We start from the raw sequence: 17961 nt of genomic DNA on the forward strand, positions 1-17961 counted from the left end.
TCAAAACATTTTTGCTGTAGAGAAATGGATTGGAGATCAATCCACAGGACCATAACACACCAGAAACCCTGGCAAATTTGTACAGAGGTGTGGTGGAAAGTGTGCTCATCAGCTGCATCATCATTTGGTATGGAAACCCCAATACCCCTGAGCATGAAGTCCTCCAAAAGGTAGTGGACACAGACCACGACATCATAAACATAACCCTCCCCACTACTGAGTAGCAGCAGTAACTCCAAAGGAAATGGGCCAATGACAATTTTTCTCAGGCAAAATATTTTAGAAACAATTGGGTCTAGAGCAGTGGTTTTCAACCTTCCCTTCCCACCCACATCCCACCTTAAGCAATCCCTTACTAATCACACAGCTCTTATGGCATAGGGATTACTTAAAGTGGTATGTGAGTGGAATGATGAAGGTTGAGAACCACTGGGCTAAAGCTATTAAGGAATAAGATTTCTTTGTTCCTCCATCCACAAGGTGGGACTGAGATTCCTCCCCCCTTTTGAGAACAGCCTGGGGTCCTGAAGCAGAGGATTGATAGTCACGTTGGAGACCCTGCCAACACCCAGTTCCCTCCTATATGAAGACAATGAGAAATGGAGAGGAAGATGTCAAATGGCCACGGGCTCCACAGATTTGTCCGTTAATCAGTTGCATCAAGCAAAAAGGCCATCGGATGGTGGTCTCCTTTCATTTGAGGCTCTTTCCACTGCCGAATCAAATGTAGTGACATGGCTTGCTTGTGGCCACAAGAAGACCCAAGCATTCCCTCTCCAATCCTCTGGAATGGTCACACAGCAGCTGATGAATAGTAGGAAGCACTCCTGTTAACAGCAACAGAGCCAGCATTCCCACCAGGGATAAGTGCTCAGAGTAGACCTTGTTCTCAATATTTCTCCCCCTCCCTCACCTTCCGAGTTAAGAAAGCTTTGGACCTATTTTACAATGAGCAACATGAGTGGAAAATTGCCTCCAATACAAGCCACTGTGTTTAATTTAAGGGTAAGGACGTAACTGTTGCACTAATTGTGCTTTTTTGCTGCTTTCTGCTGAGGTTCTTGCTAAGCATGTGCATGACATTTTATTCTTCAGTACAAGTCCACTGTTTTCACTTGTATTATTGTTTTATCTTTTGCAATGTTCACCTCCTTCCCTTTCTCTCCCTCCCCCATCCTCTCACCCCCCTCCCCCCTCCAATTCCCCTTCTCTCTCATGGTCCTCCTACCCTCTTTCTCTCACTCCCTCTTTTGCCTCCACTCTTTGCTCTTGCTCACTATACCCTCCTGCCCTTCATCAACCTGGCGCCACCGAATCTCTGTACTGGCTTGTTTCATCGCTGCTTCTGATTTCCGGCTCTATCCAGTTCACTGCCTCTGAAAGAAGTAAAGACTGATAGACCCAGGACAATGAAACAGAACACTAGGTAAGAGATTGGAAGTTTCCCTGTTTAGGGAAGGTCAGAATCGTTCATGGAGCTTCGACTAAGATATGGTAATATTAGTTCCTGGTGTCTTAAGATGTGCCAGCGATTTTATTTTGGAGAAAGATCAGTGATTTTTTTTTTCTTCTCTTACTGCAAGGCAGTTCCGATGAATGCAGTTGGACAGGAGAGTTGCAAATACAAAACTAATTGCATTAAGGTTTAACATTCAAAGTAAAGGGAACAAAAATATAATCTCTTGGAAAAGGAAGAAGGTGTTTGGGATTTTGAGCACTCTAGTCAGACAGCTTCAGTATTAGTCTCAGTCATTCTCAAGCCATGTACAATACAACTTCATATTCAATGGCCAGTGACCACTGTTGAGATTCTTACCTTGTAGAAAGCTTGGGGCTTTGGAGAACCATGCAGCCACACGGAGAGGGGGAGGCAGGAGCCATATCACACCTGAGAGGGGGTACTGAGAGAGACAGTGGGCTTCAACAGTTGGCCTGCACATAGTGACCCAGCAATGCCCCACATTCATCGTGACTGCCAGGGTGCAGCCCTGAGGCCTCTCATGTCAGCGTGGAGCCGCTGCATTGCTCATTCCAACCCACCCAACACCAGGTCTTCATTGGCAACTTCTCCACATGGGGCTCTGGGCAAACAATAGCCATGGCAGCATTTGCTCAGTGTTGCCAGCCACTGCCATCAGCTGCTCCGCACTCGCTGCATGTGTGTTGCAGCCACCATACTCGCAACAGCACGCTGTGGATGCATGAGTACCATGAAGGCACGGTAAAGCAGACGGGGTTTTTGGCATGGAGTGTATGCCATGTAAGAAACTCCCTCTCTGGTGTGTACAAAGTAAACAGTTTGTTTAACATTACTCTCAGTCATTGTCTTGTTATTCAGCACACAATAAAAAACATGGTGTCAGAAGCGGGATCACGAGTGTCCCAAGCCTGAGGCCTTTCAACCGACCACAAGTGAGTAACCAACATCACATTGCAGTGTTGCAGCAGTTGTCATAACGGCAGACAGATTTAGATGGCCCACGCCACTCATGTTCGAGGGCAATGTAGCTGAGAACTGCTGTATTTTTGAGCAAGAATATGACATATTTATCGCGGCAAGCCTGACCACACCAAAGTGTAAATTTTATTTAATTTGGCGGGATGGGAGGTCATTTGTGTAAGCAAACGAATTCTGCAAAGTGGAACTCATTACCAGCCCAGCTGAGTTGAGAGAGGACCCCAAGAGTCTAAAACAAAAATTCAGGGAAATGTTACAAGAGAAATGTAACGATGGAAATGCACAAGTTTAACACCAGAGACCAAAAGCCTAGTAAGTCAATTAACTCATATGTCAGCGATTTGAAAATCAGGGCAAAGACCTGTAACTATGGAAAGCTCTGGGAAGAATTAATTAAAGACAGGCTGGTCTGTGGCATTCGTGATGACAGTATGAAGAAGGCACTTCTATGCGACAACAATTTAATGCAACCAAAGGCCATCTCTACCTGTATAGCGTATGAAACCAGAGGAGAATAGCAGGGAGCTAGCCCTCTCCACTGCAACATGCCACGAGCGTTGACACCATCCAGGTAGGACCTGCGAACAGACAATGGCTGGAGGTCAGGAGGTCTGGCTGGAGCCAAGTTCACTGAAAAGCATATATGTTGGCAGCATCCTGCACAGAGAGGCAACAAAACAAAGGGTGAGAGACATAGTTTTTTTGGCCAGGAGTGACCAAAAACATTGATCAAGAAGTTCAAGTTTGCTCAGGATGCAACAGTACTAAGCCACATGAGCGGAAGGAGTCACTGCAGCCTCACCCAGTGCCAGACCTACCCTGGTCACCCGTGGCCATGGACATTTTTGAATGGCGAAGTCAGCAATATTTGGTTCGAAATAGACCTGTTACACGACGTTACCTCCTCGATGGTCATAACCAAGCTAAAAAGACTCTTTTTGGTGCATGGGGCACCTCACAATCTGCTATCAGACAATGTCAGGCAATTCACGAGTGAAAGATTCAGAGACTTCACCCATATTACCAGCAGCCCAGAATATCCACAGTCAAATGGGTTGGCTGAGAGAGAAGTGCATTGAAAAGTCTCACAGGGAGAAGATAGACGTACTCCTCAGTCTGCTTAACCTGAGAGAAACATGTACTGCCTCTGCCATACAGCGTTTAGATCTACAGACCAGGAGAGAATCGAGAACAATTTCATGTCAATATATTTATGAATTCCAATCCCAATCAAACATCCAAGTTGGATGTCCTGAATGTTTTTTAGAGCTCACCATGTTTAATATGCTTATTAATGAGAGACAGTTTCAACTATATGGATTGTTTGTACAAAAATTGATACTTTTTCCAAAAATATACTTTATTCAGAATAAATTATTTACAAAACAAGAAAACCATTCAGGACTTATTACATTCATGTCACTCATATCTATATATTCTCAACAATGTATATTTTACATGGTGGCACCTTGTCGTTTCTACACATTGGCATTAGACACACCTTTCCTAGAAAAAAATAATTTACAAACAGGAAAAAAACTGATAGTATTCATTTTCCTGATGATGTCTAGTCTTTTGGAAAAACCAGTCTCTATATTCTTCCAAATCCATTGATTCATAAGAACTGTGCAATTCTTATGTTAATTTAATTGGAGCCCAACGGGTTCATTGAAAATTGGACATTACCTATTCCATTGTGGGTTCATATCTCGAGTTGAATATTGTCAATCAGTCCAGATCAAAAATATAACAAGCCAAGGTGCACATTAGAATAACATTGACGTGGATACAATCTGCGTTAATTTTTTGATCGTGTGAAATTTCATCACTTGATAGATTCTTAGAACCTGGTGGAAAGGTGGAAAAATTCATGCTAATATAAGTATGACACTGGGGCATCTTCACCCCACAGAGTTGCTATTTAAGAAGTTATTTTGTCTTGATAAAGATGAATTCATCAAAAAAAAACTCTTTTGCAAAAAGACAGAGCACAAGAACGCAAATTCGTCCTTAATTGGATGAAGAATTTTTTAAAATGCTGAAATTGTTGCCAGATTTCCAGTTTCATTTGAACTATTTTGAAGATGAACATGTTAAATTTTAAATTTAGACATGCAGCACAGTGACAGGCCCTCTCGGCCCGTGAGTCCATGCCACCCAATTAAACTACACCCCTGGTACTTTTTGAATGGTGGGAGGAAACCGGAACCCCCGAGGAAAACCCACGCAGACACAGGGAGAATGTGTCAACTCCTTACAGACAATGTAGGATTCAAACCCCGGTCCCAATCACTGGCGCTGTAAAGGCATTGTGCTAACCATCACACCAACTGTGCCTTCCCAGATATGGCTTTGAACATATTTCTTAATTTTATATTCAACTTCTATTTTCAATTACAAATGAAATTAAAACATGCACACCAATTAAAGATGACCGGCATGCACCAACGTAACTCTATATTTAAAAAGAATAATTGGATGGAGCTTCTGAAATGATACAAAAGTACAAATCGAATATTCTCCAAACTACTTTGTAATGGATGTACAGATCTCTCTTGGAAAGGCCCAATTTCAATAGCAGAATAATAGTTTGGCATGGACGAGATAGGGCGAAGTGTCTGTTTCTGTGCTGTAGTGTTCTATGGTTGTGAGCTTTCTGTAAGATGTGTGGCCTATTTTGGCAGGGACTTCATGAACTACATCCGAAGATACAGGACCTTCTATGCTTCTCTGGCAGAGCAAATCTGCGAAGGTGACCTTCTACCTCAGGATAGCTCCACCTGTTGGAGTGGAAAGGATGTGGTTGAAAGGTAAGTGGCCAGCTGCAGTCACGTTCAAAAGTTATAGTGTGAATGTTAGTCAGTGTTTGCATGTGCAGATGTAATGAGATGAATGGATTTGCCCTTTGTATGTTTAATATGGTTTATAGTACACTCATTGTGCCTTAAGTTTAAGTCTGACATGTAGATATTGATTGTGCAAAGGACTGATCAATCCAATCTATCTTGACTGTAACGTCATAGTATTTGATGAGATCTGCTTCCTATGCTTCAAGGATAATCATTGAGCTCTGAACAGAAGGTGCTGGAGAGCTTTTCTTTGTTTCACTCTCTTCTCACGAGTGTCTTGTTTTGTACCCAGATACCTTGTGCTCTTCCCATCTGAGAGGAAACTGGCATTGATTTGCTTCTACCCATTGGGAGGTTGATCTCATGTTCACCTTTTTTTTCCAAACTTTATTTAAAAGCTAACAAAAACATAACATACAGTAAAGAAATAATCAAATAAAATTTTACATTAACATACACTCCACCCTCCCACCCCTACAGCCAACTCCCTTAAGTGGAGCAAAAAAATATATATAGGTTATATAATATTGTAAATATTAATAACATTTCAAAGTACATCTAAATGCATATATTTTAAATATGGAGACCACTTGCTAACAAAAAAGTATAATTATCATGTAAATTATAAGTAATTTTTTCCATAACAATACATACTTTCAATTAATTATGCCAACGTGATATATTAATCTCAGTATCATCTTTCCAAGTACTAGCAACACATTTATGCGCTACTGATAACACCAAACATACAAAAGCAACTTGAATTTTGTCCAATCCCATTCTCCTTAACAAATACAAATTTCCTAACAAGAAAATTGTTACATCTAATGGTAGAATAAAATTATATAATTTCTCCAACTACTTTAATTCCTTGCCAAAATGATTGAACTTTAACACAATTCCACACAGCATGTAGGAAAGTTCCAATATATGAACCACATCTAAAACAAGAATCCGAATTACTAAACCCATATTTTTTTAACTTTTCCGGGGACAAATATAATTGATGTAAAAAATTATAATTAACCATTCCATATCATACATTAGTCAATTTAATTACATTGTCTTGACACATACTCGCCCAATCTTCTTCAGGAAAAATAAATACTAAATCACTCTCCTATTTAAGTTTAGATTTCTCCCAATCTGCCTTATCCATACTATCATGTAACAAATTATACATAACTGAAATATAACCCTTTTTCGGCATAGAGGAAATCAAAGATTCCAATCTTGACAAAGTAGGTAAAATCATCTCTCTACCATAATTATCTTTTATCAAAGCTCTAAGTTGATAAAACGCAAACAAAGAATTTACAGGTATATCAAATATTTCTCTCAATTGATTAAAAGAAAGAAAATGCTCCTCTACAAAACAATCTTGTATTTTCTTTATACCTTTAGAATCCCAAATCTTTAAATTATTATTAAACATTGAAAAAGGAATAAGCTGATTGTTATACAATGGAATTAAAATGGATAATTTATCTTTCGACCCTAACACGCTATTTTTTTAACCAAATCTTTAACAAATGTTTCAATATGGGCATATCATATTGCTGTAACAAAGTCAAATTCCAACGAAATATAAATTCATGTATTTCAACCCTAGAAATAAACACCATCTCCATTTTTGCCTAGCTAGGAGGCTGATCTAAATCCATCAATCTACTAATAAACTTCAACTTCATAATAATTTTGAATTGTAGTGTGCCCAATGTATACTTCCATGTAATTCTATGTAATGCCATTCGGGCTAATTTACCTTTCCATAAAAACTCTCTCAATGCTTTATTCAAATCTTGAAAAAAGCCCTTAGAATGTAAACAAGGTAGTGTCTGAAATAAAAATTGAATTTGAGGAAAAATATTAATTTTAATACAATTAACCCGACCAATCAAAGTTAATGGAAGATCTTTCCACTTAATCAAATCTGATTTAATCCATCTTAATATAGGTACATAATTTAATTGATATAATGATTGATAGTTCATATCCATAAACACACCTAAATATTTAATTTTACTTGTCCACCTTAATTTTGTAATTGTTTTAAATTCAGAATAATCTCCCACTCCAACTGGAAAAAAATTCACTTTTATTTCAATTAACTTTATATCTTGATAATTCTCCAAATTTCAACAAACACTCTTGCAATTGTTTCAACAACCGTTCTGGTTCCGTCAACTATACCAACACATAGTCTGCAAATAAATAAATTTTATATTCTTCATTCTTTACCCTCATCCCTCTAATTTCTTCATTTTTGTCTAATAACCTGAGCTAACGGTTCAATAACCAACACAAATAAGGCTGGTGACAACGGGCAGTCCTGTCAAGTTGAATGAGTCAATTTAAATGGTGAAAAGATCTGTCCAATTGTCACCACTCTAGCAATCGGGTTCGTATATAAAGCCTTAACCCAACCAATAAAAAAAGGGCTGAATTTAAATTTCTCTAACACTTTAAATAAAAAATCCCACTCAATCCTATCAAAAGCTTTTTCTGCATCTAATGCAGAAAGGTTAGGTTGCTTTCGATATGCGTTGACCAACGTAATTAATTGAAATATGTTGTCTGATGAATTTCTATTCTTAGACATGTTTGATCAATGTGTAATAATTTAGGTAAATATTTAGCAAATCTATTAGCTAATACTTTCACTATAATTTTATAATCTACATTTAATAAAGAGATAGGTCTATATGAAGACACTTTTAATGGTTCTCTATCTTTTTTTGGAATGACAGTTATTAAAGCACTTGAACATGATTCTGATAACTTCTGATCTTCAGTAACTTGATTTAACACTTCTCCAAATTCATTAGAAAAATCATCATAAAAGAGTTTATAAAATTCCACAGGGAATCCATCATCCCCTGGGGACTTTCCATTAGGCATTTCCTGAATAGCTTCCTTAATTTCAAAATCCGTAAATGGAGATTCCAGTTCCTGAACATCATTTCCATCTAATACCAGTAACTTTAATTTAGATAAGTAAGTATCAATAGAACCATTATCCTGTTTCCCCTCAGAAGTATATAATTTCAAATAAAATGAATAAAACTGGTCATTGATTTCCTGAGGTTTGTAAGTAACTTTTGAATTCTTAACAGCATTGATAGTCCGAGATGTCTGTTCAGCTTTCAATTGCCAAGCAAATACCTTATGAGTTCTTTCCCCAACTCATAATAATGTTGTTTAGATCGATTAATTAAGCACTCAAACTGATAAGTTTGTAAAGTATTATAACATAATTTCAACCTTGCTAATGCAACTTTTTTTATCTTCTGCTACCCCTTTCTGAAAATCCTTCTCTAACTCAGCAATCTTATTTTCTAACTCTAAACTTTCTGCCATATATTGTTTCTTAACTTTCGTAGAATAATTAATGATCTGCCCTCTCAAATAAGCTTTTAAAGCATCCCATATTACAAAGTGATTATCCACAGAATTAACATTTAAGTCAGAAATAAAGAAATCTGCTCTTTAACAAAAGTAACAAACTGTTTTTTTTTCAATAACATTGCATGATACCTCCATCTAAACGATGGATGTACGACCTCCAAACTTTCACAGGAAAAAAGTAATAATGAATGATCTGATATAACTCTACTTTTATATTCAGCTCATAATACTCTACCTTGTAAATGTGCTGATACCAAAATAAATCAATTCTAGAAAATGAATCATGTCTTGAAGAATAAAAAGAGAAATCTTTCTCTGTATGATTAAATTTTCTCCAAATATCCACCAAATTTAAATATTTCATTAACGCATTAATTTGAATTCCTTATACTTTTTGGATTTCTGTTGAGAACACAGTTAAAATCACCACCAACTAAAACATTTTCATTAGTTTGAGTTAACAATAAAAAAGCTTCTGAGATAAACTGCTCATCATCTATATTAGGGGCATAAAGATTAAGCAAAGTCCAAGATTCAGCAAAAATTTTACAGTTCACTCTTAATACTCTGCCAGCATACCCCTCTGAAGATTCCAATTCAAATGGTAAATTTTTATGAATCAAAATCGCTATTCCTCTTGCCTTAGAATTAAAAGAAGAAAAAACATGACCAACCCAATCTCTTTTCAATTTCAGATGTTCTTTCTCAGTCAAATGTGTTTCTTGTAAAAAAGCAATATCAATTTTCATTTTTTTATATAAGGCAATGTTCTCTTTCTCTTAATTGGATTATTTAACCCCTGAACATTAAAATTTGCAAAATTCAATTTAGACATCTTTTTAACTACTAATATATTTATACCTATAAAATAATGCTCCCATCTATAGTTCTTCCTAAAAACCTAAAAAAAATACCCTAAAAATCTAATTGTGGTAAACCCACTAGCAGGAGATGACTATCAAAGTTTTCAGTGTCATCCACCCCCCCCCCCCCCAGCCAGATACATATTTATTATTTAATCAAACACAATAGAATATAGTCTATATATTTAGCCCAATGATTCAAAGCCCAATGACTGCTCCGGATCTTCAACATCAAGAAGACTTTGTGTCAACTCTTCTTTCTTTCCATTCTTCCATGCTTTCCATTCTTTCCATTCCTATATCCATTTCCATTTCCATTTATTAGGAGAAAACGGAGGAGAACACCCATTTCTTCACAATTCCGGCAAAGAATTAGCAAAAACCAAAGCATCATGATCATTCTCAAAAAATTGAGATTGAAAATTTCCATAGGAAACCTTCAAAATTGCAGGATAACGAAAAGCAAACTTGTAGCCATTTCACCACGAAACATCTTTGGTCATATTAAATTCTCGTCGTCTTCTAATAAACTCTTCACTCAAATCAGCATAAAAAACACTATTGTTTTGAACCATTAATGGAGATCGGTTCTGCCTTGCATTCTGCATTGCCATACGTAAAATAATTTCTCGATCTTGATATTTAAAACGAATCTAGACTGCTCTTAGTGTTTGTCCTGGAAGTGGTTTTCTTCTCAGAGCTCTGTGAGCCCTATCCAATTCCAAGCCTTCAGGGAAAAGCTCTTTACCCAGCACCTCTGGGATCCACTGCTTAAAAAATTTTATAGGGTCAGTACCTTCAATGTCCTCTGGGAGATCAACTATTTCCACATTATTCCTTCAACTTTGATTTTCCAATGAATCAATCTTCTTCATTAAATCTCTTTTCTAAATCCCCCAATCTACAAAATAACCTTCCACTTTTTCCATTTTTTCTCTATTACGTTTTACCTGAGTTTGACACTCAGAGAAAGCTGTTTCAATTTTCTTAAAATTATCTTGCACAGAATCAATTGATTTTATAGATTTATTAATATCATTTTTAACTACAGTCCTTTCCTGTTTCACAGTTGATATTTCATCACACGAGGTATTCATTTTTATTTCCATCTCCATAAATCCTTAATTCAATTGAGTTGATATTTGTTTTAACATATTATGCATTTGACAAGCAATCCCTTCCAAAACAGTAAACACTGAATCCAGTCCAGATTCCACTTCCACTTTTTGAGATTCATCTTCTTTAACTGGAAGCTCCTCCTCCTGGCTGAATTTCAATAAGGTAAGTTCCTCTTCTTCATCAGTTATCGGAGGTCCCTTGGCTGAATGGCTGAGGGTCTGGACACCCGACGCCAGCACCCTGACCTCTTCGGGATGCCGGCGTTCAGGCTTCCCCATAGCTCAGACTTTCTCCAGCAGCTGTCGGACCCGCAATGCCCCATGCAACCAGGCAAAGCCGTCAGACGTGGAGCATCCTCCGATGCTACACTGCACGCCACTGGGCCGCTCAGCGAGGTCGTGGGTTCATGGGTCCCCTTATCGGCTGTGCCGCCCGCGCGCACGACTTCACGTGAACGCGGGTTGGCAATGGCCGAGCTCACTGATGTGCCGGCGCCAGCTTGCAGATGCAGGATCGGCGCCGGAGTCAGACTCGAATGGGCTAGAGTCCTCTGAGGCTTGGAGACTCCCAGTGATGACTCCGTAGATTCAGCTATGCAGGTAGGCCTCAATTCTTCCACACTTTTATATGGTAGTTTTTTCTGAAGCTGAGGTTTAAATTTTTTCACATTGGATGCCATCATAAAGCACTGTTATTTAAATAACTATAAATCTTATTTTTAACCATTTTTATGCTTTTTAAAAACCGGGTATTTAATGATCCACCTGGGGAGAGGTGGAATAAACATCTTTCTTCTACGCCATCTTGCCACGCCCCTCCTCATGTTCACCTTAATGCATTTTTTTTCACTCTAAGTAGTTGGAATATGTGCATGACTTTAATGTGACACACACAAATGCAAAAGTATGTACTTGCAATGGTCTAATATTAATTGATGATTTAATATTTGTATAGGTATCAAGTGTTTATTTTTCTGCTTCATTGACAAACTATGTGTGTACAGGTTCGTTGGTGTTGATACAAACCAAATGGTTGGCCTCAAAAGGTGAATTTCTAGATGAAGTCCTGATGTAAAGGAGGATATGTCTGTTGTGTCACAGATTTTATTTGCATTTTCAAATCTTTGTTTTCCACATCTGATTTTGCTTTTCCTGTGTATAAACCTATCCCAGTTGAGAGGGCAGGAAGGTTTTGGGGTTGCTCTAAAGTGGACCTCTATCAGTGTTAATATATGTGATTGGGAATTCCTTGGACTAAAAGTCCTTCCATCAAAGGGACAATGAATGAGTAGATCAGACATGGTTTAATGTGATACATTGTGTACAAGGCTTCAAGATGTCTTGCATTCTGCAAGAGGCCTTATGTAATACTGCAGGGAAGGGAGGAAGGAGAAGATATGGCCATATGAGAGGAAGAAGGGTAGGTTGCGTTTGGTTTTGGAGTCTGGCATGCAGAGAATCAAGGTTGCGGATTTTGGGGATGGGGCACTGGGGGATGCGGGGAGGGGGGTTGTGTGTGCAACTTCAGTGGGGTACTGTTAAACATCAGAATAGGTGGTAGATAAATGTGGCTCCAGGATGGGGAAGTCTAGGTCAAGCTAAACATACAAACAGCATGCAATACTTTCTTGGCATTAGCCCCCGAATAATTATTTTGACACCTGCAAACAGCAGAGACCACTTCCACCAAAATATCACGTTCGAGGGTTAATCAGCTCAAAGGTCAGAGTGGGAGGGAGCACCAGAGAAAGCATTTAACAGAGAACCTGCCCACAAAAAATGGTCAATATTTCATGAACAACCTGTATCTCATCTCAACAAGCAAGAGGGTTAAAAAGTGAGGAGGTCATTTGATCTTTCAAACACACCCGCTATTTCAATATTTTTCTACCTTTGTCTGAGATCTGATTCTTAATTACTTTCAGATTTCAGATTTATGGTCAGAGAACATACATGACATCATCTACAATGCTGAGATTCCTTTTTCCTGTGGGAATGGCAGAATTACCACTAATCGGTAGCGCAAAAATAAACTGTACACAGTGTAAAGCATGTAAACAAATAAAAGAACTATAAACAGATAATGAATGTAAGCAAACTGACTGTGCAATACAGAGAGAACAAAGAAAATCAATAAAGTGCACAAGTAAGAATCCTTAAATGAGTCTCTGATTGAGTTTGTCATTGAGGAATCTGATGGTGGAGGGGTAGCAGCTGTTCCTGAGCCTGGTGGTGTGAGTCTTGTGGCACCTACACCTCTTTCCTGATGGCAGCTGTGAGAACAGAATGTGTGTTGGGTGGTGTGGGTCTTTGATGATTGCTTCTGCTCTCTGACAGCAGCTCTCCCTGTAGATGTGCTCAATAGTGAGGAAGGTTTTGCCTGTGATGTCCTGGGTTGTATCCACTAACTTTTGAGGGCTTTTCACTCAAGGGTATTGGTGTCCCCATACCAGACCATGATGCAGCTGGTCAGCACACTTTCCACCACAACTCTGTAGAAATTTACCAGGATTTCTGTGTCATAGGAAACCTCCACAAACCTCTGAGCATGTAGAGGTGCTGATGTGCTTTCTTCATGATGCTATTGGTGTGTCAAGTCCAGGAAAGATCCTCCGAGATAGTGACTCCCAAAAACCTAAATGTGCTCACCCACTCCACCTCAGATCCCCCAATGATCACTGGATTATTGACCTCTGGCTTTCCTTTCTTAATGTCAACAATAAGCTCCTTAGTTTTGGTGGCATTGAGTGCAAGGTTGTTGTTGCATCATTCAGCTAAGTTTTCAGTCTCCATCCTGAATGCTGATTCATCCCCTTTGTTTATACAATCCAATACTGTTGTATCATCGGCAAATTTGTAAATGGTATTATTGTCGTACTGAGCCACAGAATTGTAGGTGTAAAATGAGTAGAACAGGGGGCTAAGAATGAACTGCTGTGGTGGTCTGGTACTGATGGAGATTGTGGAGGAGAAATTCTTACCAATCCTCACTGTTTGTGGTCTGGAGGTGAGGAAATCCATGATCCAATTACACAGTGGGGTGTTGATCCCAGGTCTTGGAGTTTGCTAATCAGTTTTGAAGGGAAGTTTGTGTTAAATGCCAAATTGTAGTCAATAAAGAGCATCCTGATGTATGCATCTTTGCTGTACAGGTGTTCCAGAGCTTTATGTAGAGCCAGTAAGATGGCAACCGTGCTTCTGGTAAAACCTCCTTTTCTCATCTCTTTTTCAATACTAGATAATTTGCAATAACATGACCAAGTTTCTTACAAAAATGACATACAAATCCAGAGGTTCTGTCCTTTCCCACCTTACCTTCATCTTTTCTCTTAACATTCTCTCCAGACTTCATTTCTGCTCCACATTCACCTTCTGAATGGCCTTATAACCTGTTCCACATTAACCCTCTGAAAATGCCTCCTATTCTGAAATGTATTTTTGTGAATTAGGGCAAATACGTCCGCTAATCTGGCCATTTGTCACCACGTCCTCTTGTCTCTCTCATCCTGATATAATTTAATCTAATTTGGAACACACCTTTTCATTTCCTCAATTAATATTAATTCTCTCAATTTGTCAAAATCATTATTTATTTCTTTTGAGGTGCACCAGGGGTCAAAACATACAGATTTTGTCAGAGCAAAATCCATATAAGATTGATTCCATGTTTTCACCAAACTCCTAAATTTTTGCCTATATGCATCTGGAACCAACTCATAAGCTTTCAATACTGCTTGTTTAGCAGTATCATAATTTTTCACTTGCAATAACATGAGTATGCAATTTGTGCTTTTCCTTTCAATAAACTTTGGAGCATAAGAGGCCATTTTCCTCGTGGCCATCTTGAGCTCTCAGCAACCTTTTCAAAATGCTGAAAATATGTATCTATATCTCCCAATCAAAAGGAGGAATAGATTTACCTCTCTACTAGCCAAAAACCTCTCCCAGGAGTTACAGCCTCAATTCTCTTACTTCTTTCCATCTCAATTTTTAACTTCTCTAATTTAAACTGTCTGTCCCTTTCAATCTTTTCCAAGTCATATTTTCTTTTGTCTTTCATCATACTCCCTCCATTTTTCAGATTCATCTAACTCATATTTGCTCAATTTTTCAGCTTCCTCTAGTTCATATATCCTCTGTTTTTCAGCCTCCAACACCCTCCATTTCTCTCTTTCTTCTTCTACCATCCATTTTTCTCTTTCTTCTTCACTCTCAATTTTTCCAATTCCAATTCCAACTCAACAGATCTATCCTCTGGAAAATTTTCAAAGTCTTTCTCAAATAATTTTCCATCACATATATAATATTTCACTATAATCTTCTGTACTTGTATTTTCCTCATCCAATGCTTGACTTCAGTCAGCTTTAATGCCTTAGAAATAACCATTAATTCCTCTTTTTTCTTTCTCTGCAGCTCTGCAGGTGATGGTTGTGACAAAAATGTATCAACATCCATTGCTGCTGTTTTTCCACATGCAAGCTGTAAACTAGCTTGAAAAAAACAATTAAATAATAAATCACAAAAACTCCAATTTTGAATCCAAAAGGACGAACCCCCATAAAATGTTATTTGCCCTGAGGACCCCAAAACCCAGCTGCGATAGATATTCACCAAGACAAATGGTGTTTAACTAAAGTTGTTTATAATTATATTTAAGCATGAAAATAGAATTAAACTTTAACGCATCACTATTAACTTACTTAACCTAACTTAATCCCCTTCTAATTCTAAGCGCATGTGTATGTAATGTGTGTGTAAGTTCAGAAAAGTTCTTTGGTTCACAGTCCAATCTCACTTCTCATTTCTCCAAGTTCACTGGTTGCAGGCAATTCTTATACTGTGCACAAAATTTAACATTTATAAAGTTCACCAGGCTTTGGTGCTTGAAAGGTAAACGTTTACCACTCAGGAAGGTTTTTGTCAATTTTCAGAGAGAGATTTGTTGTTCCAGGACATCCACAACTGATGTACTTCCATCAGTCACTTCAGTGTCTTGCTGACAAAACCTGCTCCTTCAGGGTTCCCCTGATGATAATCTGTTTCAGGTCACCACAGATTTCCTTTTTGTTTCTCTTATTCCAAGTGAAACATTAGACAGCCAGTCCTCTCCTCTTGCATGAATCTCAAGGCCTTTGACCAGGCCATCTTTCAAGTGGGGCTTTTCACAAGCTTGCCAGCTGTCTCTGCTGGCTCTCTCTCTCTCTCTCTCTCTCTCTCTCTCTCTCTCACCCTCACTTTCTCTCTCTCAGGGAGAAAGGCTATTTGATTCTCTCTGCTTGCAAAACCACATGACTTTCTTAGAACAACAAGTTCTCTTCCAGATAATCTGCAGCTCCAACAAGATCTTTCATCTGTTGCCTTTTGTAAGCAACAATCCAATAGTAAAGTCTCTTGAGCACTATTCAAAGCTCTTGCAAAAGCTATTAAGCCAATATGTCTAGCATGGGGCAGAGCTCCAGTATTTCAAATAGGATCTAACAAACCTTTCCCAATTTATCTCCCAAAAACATTTCTATATACTCTGTCACAATATCTGCATGAAAAAAGAAAAAGATCTTTTAACTTTGGACATATGAGTTCATGCACCACCTTAAACTGTAATAAACAGTGTCTTGCACAAAATGAGGAATCATTAATCAAGCTGAGAGTAGAGAACCGATCTTCCTCTGGAAAGCTCATATTCAAATCTCGTTCCCAATCACTCTTAATCCCCTCCATGGGAACTGAATTTAAATTCAATACGTGACGTTAATCCACAATGAAAATTAAACCGCAAGTTAAAAAATAGATCAAGAATATTAGTGTTGGAAATTTGCGTAAAATCTGAAAGCTTAGACTGAACACAATGTCTAATTTGTAAATATCTAAAAAGGTATTTATTGGAAAGATTTAAATTTGACTGATAATTGTTCAAAAGGGGCATAATTATCTCAAATAAAAAGATCATTAAAACTTTTAATACCTTTTCTATGCCCTTCCTTGAAACCTGCGTCCAACAAAGACAGTTGAAAAAAAAATGGTAATCTAGAATTGGATTAGCCAGTGAAAAATCATTCATTCCGAAGAATTTCCTAAATTGAGCCCAAATTCTCATTCTGTTTCTCATTGGAAAATGGTAAAATAAAAAGATCCTAAAATTGCCAACATTAAAGTATTTTTGGAGAAATGCAATTCCATTTCTACCCAAAAAGGGTGATTCACTGACTTAACCAAATGTAATAATAAAAAATAAATTATTTATGTTAATCGTGCAATAGTACAATTAACATCTGGAAGTGATAATCCTCCATTTAATGTGGTCTTTTGAAGATGGGCATTGTTTATATGTGTTTTTTTTTCCTTGCCAAGTACAAGTAGAAATAGCTGAATCCAATGAGCTAAAAAAGGATTTGGGGATAAAAATTGGTAACACTTGAAAAAGATACCAAAATTTAGGTAAAATATTCATTTTAATCAAATTAAAACGTCCAACCTTTATCAATAAGATCAAACTATCTAATGATAGTTTGAGCTTATTGAGTAATACCCAGAAATCCTCTTTCAATATGTTTTTATAACTTTTTGCAATTGTAATTCTTAAATATTGGAAATGTTCCTTCCCTATTTTAAATACAAAATTAGAATAACCTTCAAAACACCTTTTCAGGGTTAAAGTTCACTCTTGCGCCAATTTAGTTTGTTACCAGAGAACTGACTGTATCTATCAAACAAAATTAAGATGTTTGGTTTAGAAATTTCAGGATTTGAAATAAAAAGCAGTACATCATCCACATAAAGTGATGCTTTATGTTCAATTCCTCCTCTAATTATTCTATTAAATTCCCTACACTGGATCAAAACGCAAAGAACTTAACGGGCAACCCTGCCGTGTTCCCCTGCAAAGATTAAACATATCCAATTGCTGTAAATTAAATTATTCCCTGCATCTTTACATGTCTAAATGCTGCTGCAGGGGTATCTGCATCCACTGGTATTCCTTACAGCCCATTCCAGACACCTACCCCTCTCTGTATATATAAAAAAAATCCTTGAACTTTTCCCCTCTTGCCTTAAATGTGTGTGTCCTTAGCACTTGACATTTTTACCCTGAAAACAAATCTAACTGCCTCACCTATCTATGCCTCATCATTTTAGAAATTTTGATCAGCTCTTCATCCAACCTCTGATGCTCCAGAGAAAGCAATGCACGTTTACCCAAGCTCTCCTGTCCCACTTCACCAGCATCTTGGTAAATCGCCTGATACCGTTTCCGAAGCCTGCACTC

General features: G+C 37.8%; 1 protein-coding gene across 3 annotated transcripts in view; it reads left to right on the forward strand.

Moving 5' to 3' along the window:
- LOC138742229 (glypican-5-like) overlaps window positions 1–17961 on the forward strand; it is a 641419-nt gene that overhangs the window by 274078 nt on the left and 349380 nt on the right. For 2 of the 3 annotated variants that reach the window (XM_069896341.1, XM_069896342.1), the window contains exon 5: window positions 5143–5268. In XM_069896341.1, the coding sequence (XP_069752442.1) occupies window positions 5143–5268 (126 nt within the window). Of the gene's footprint in view, window positions 1–1366; window positions 1427–5142; window positions 5269–17961 lie in introns of all 3 variants that reach the window. The other variant, XM_069896343.1, reaches the window with a different exon arrangement.

The sequence above is a fragment of the Narcine bancroftii genome, chromosome 9, assembly GCF_036971445.1.
Source record: "Narcine bancroftii isolate sNarBan1 chromosome 9, sNarBan1.hap1, whole genome shotgun sequence".
Lineage (NCBI taxonomy): Eukaryota > Metazoa > Chordata > Chondrichthyes > Torpediniformes > Narcinidae > Narcine > Narcine bancroftii.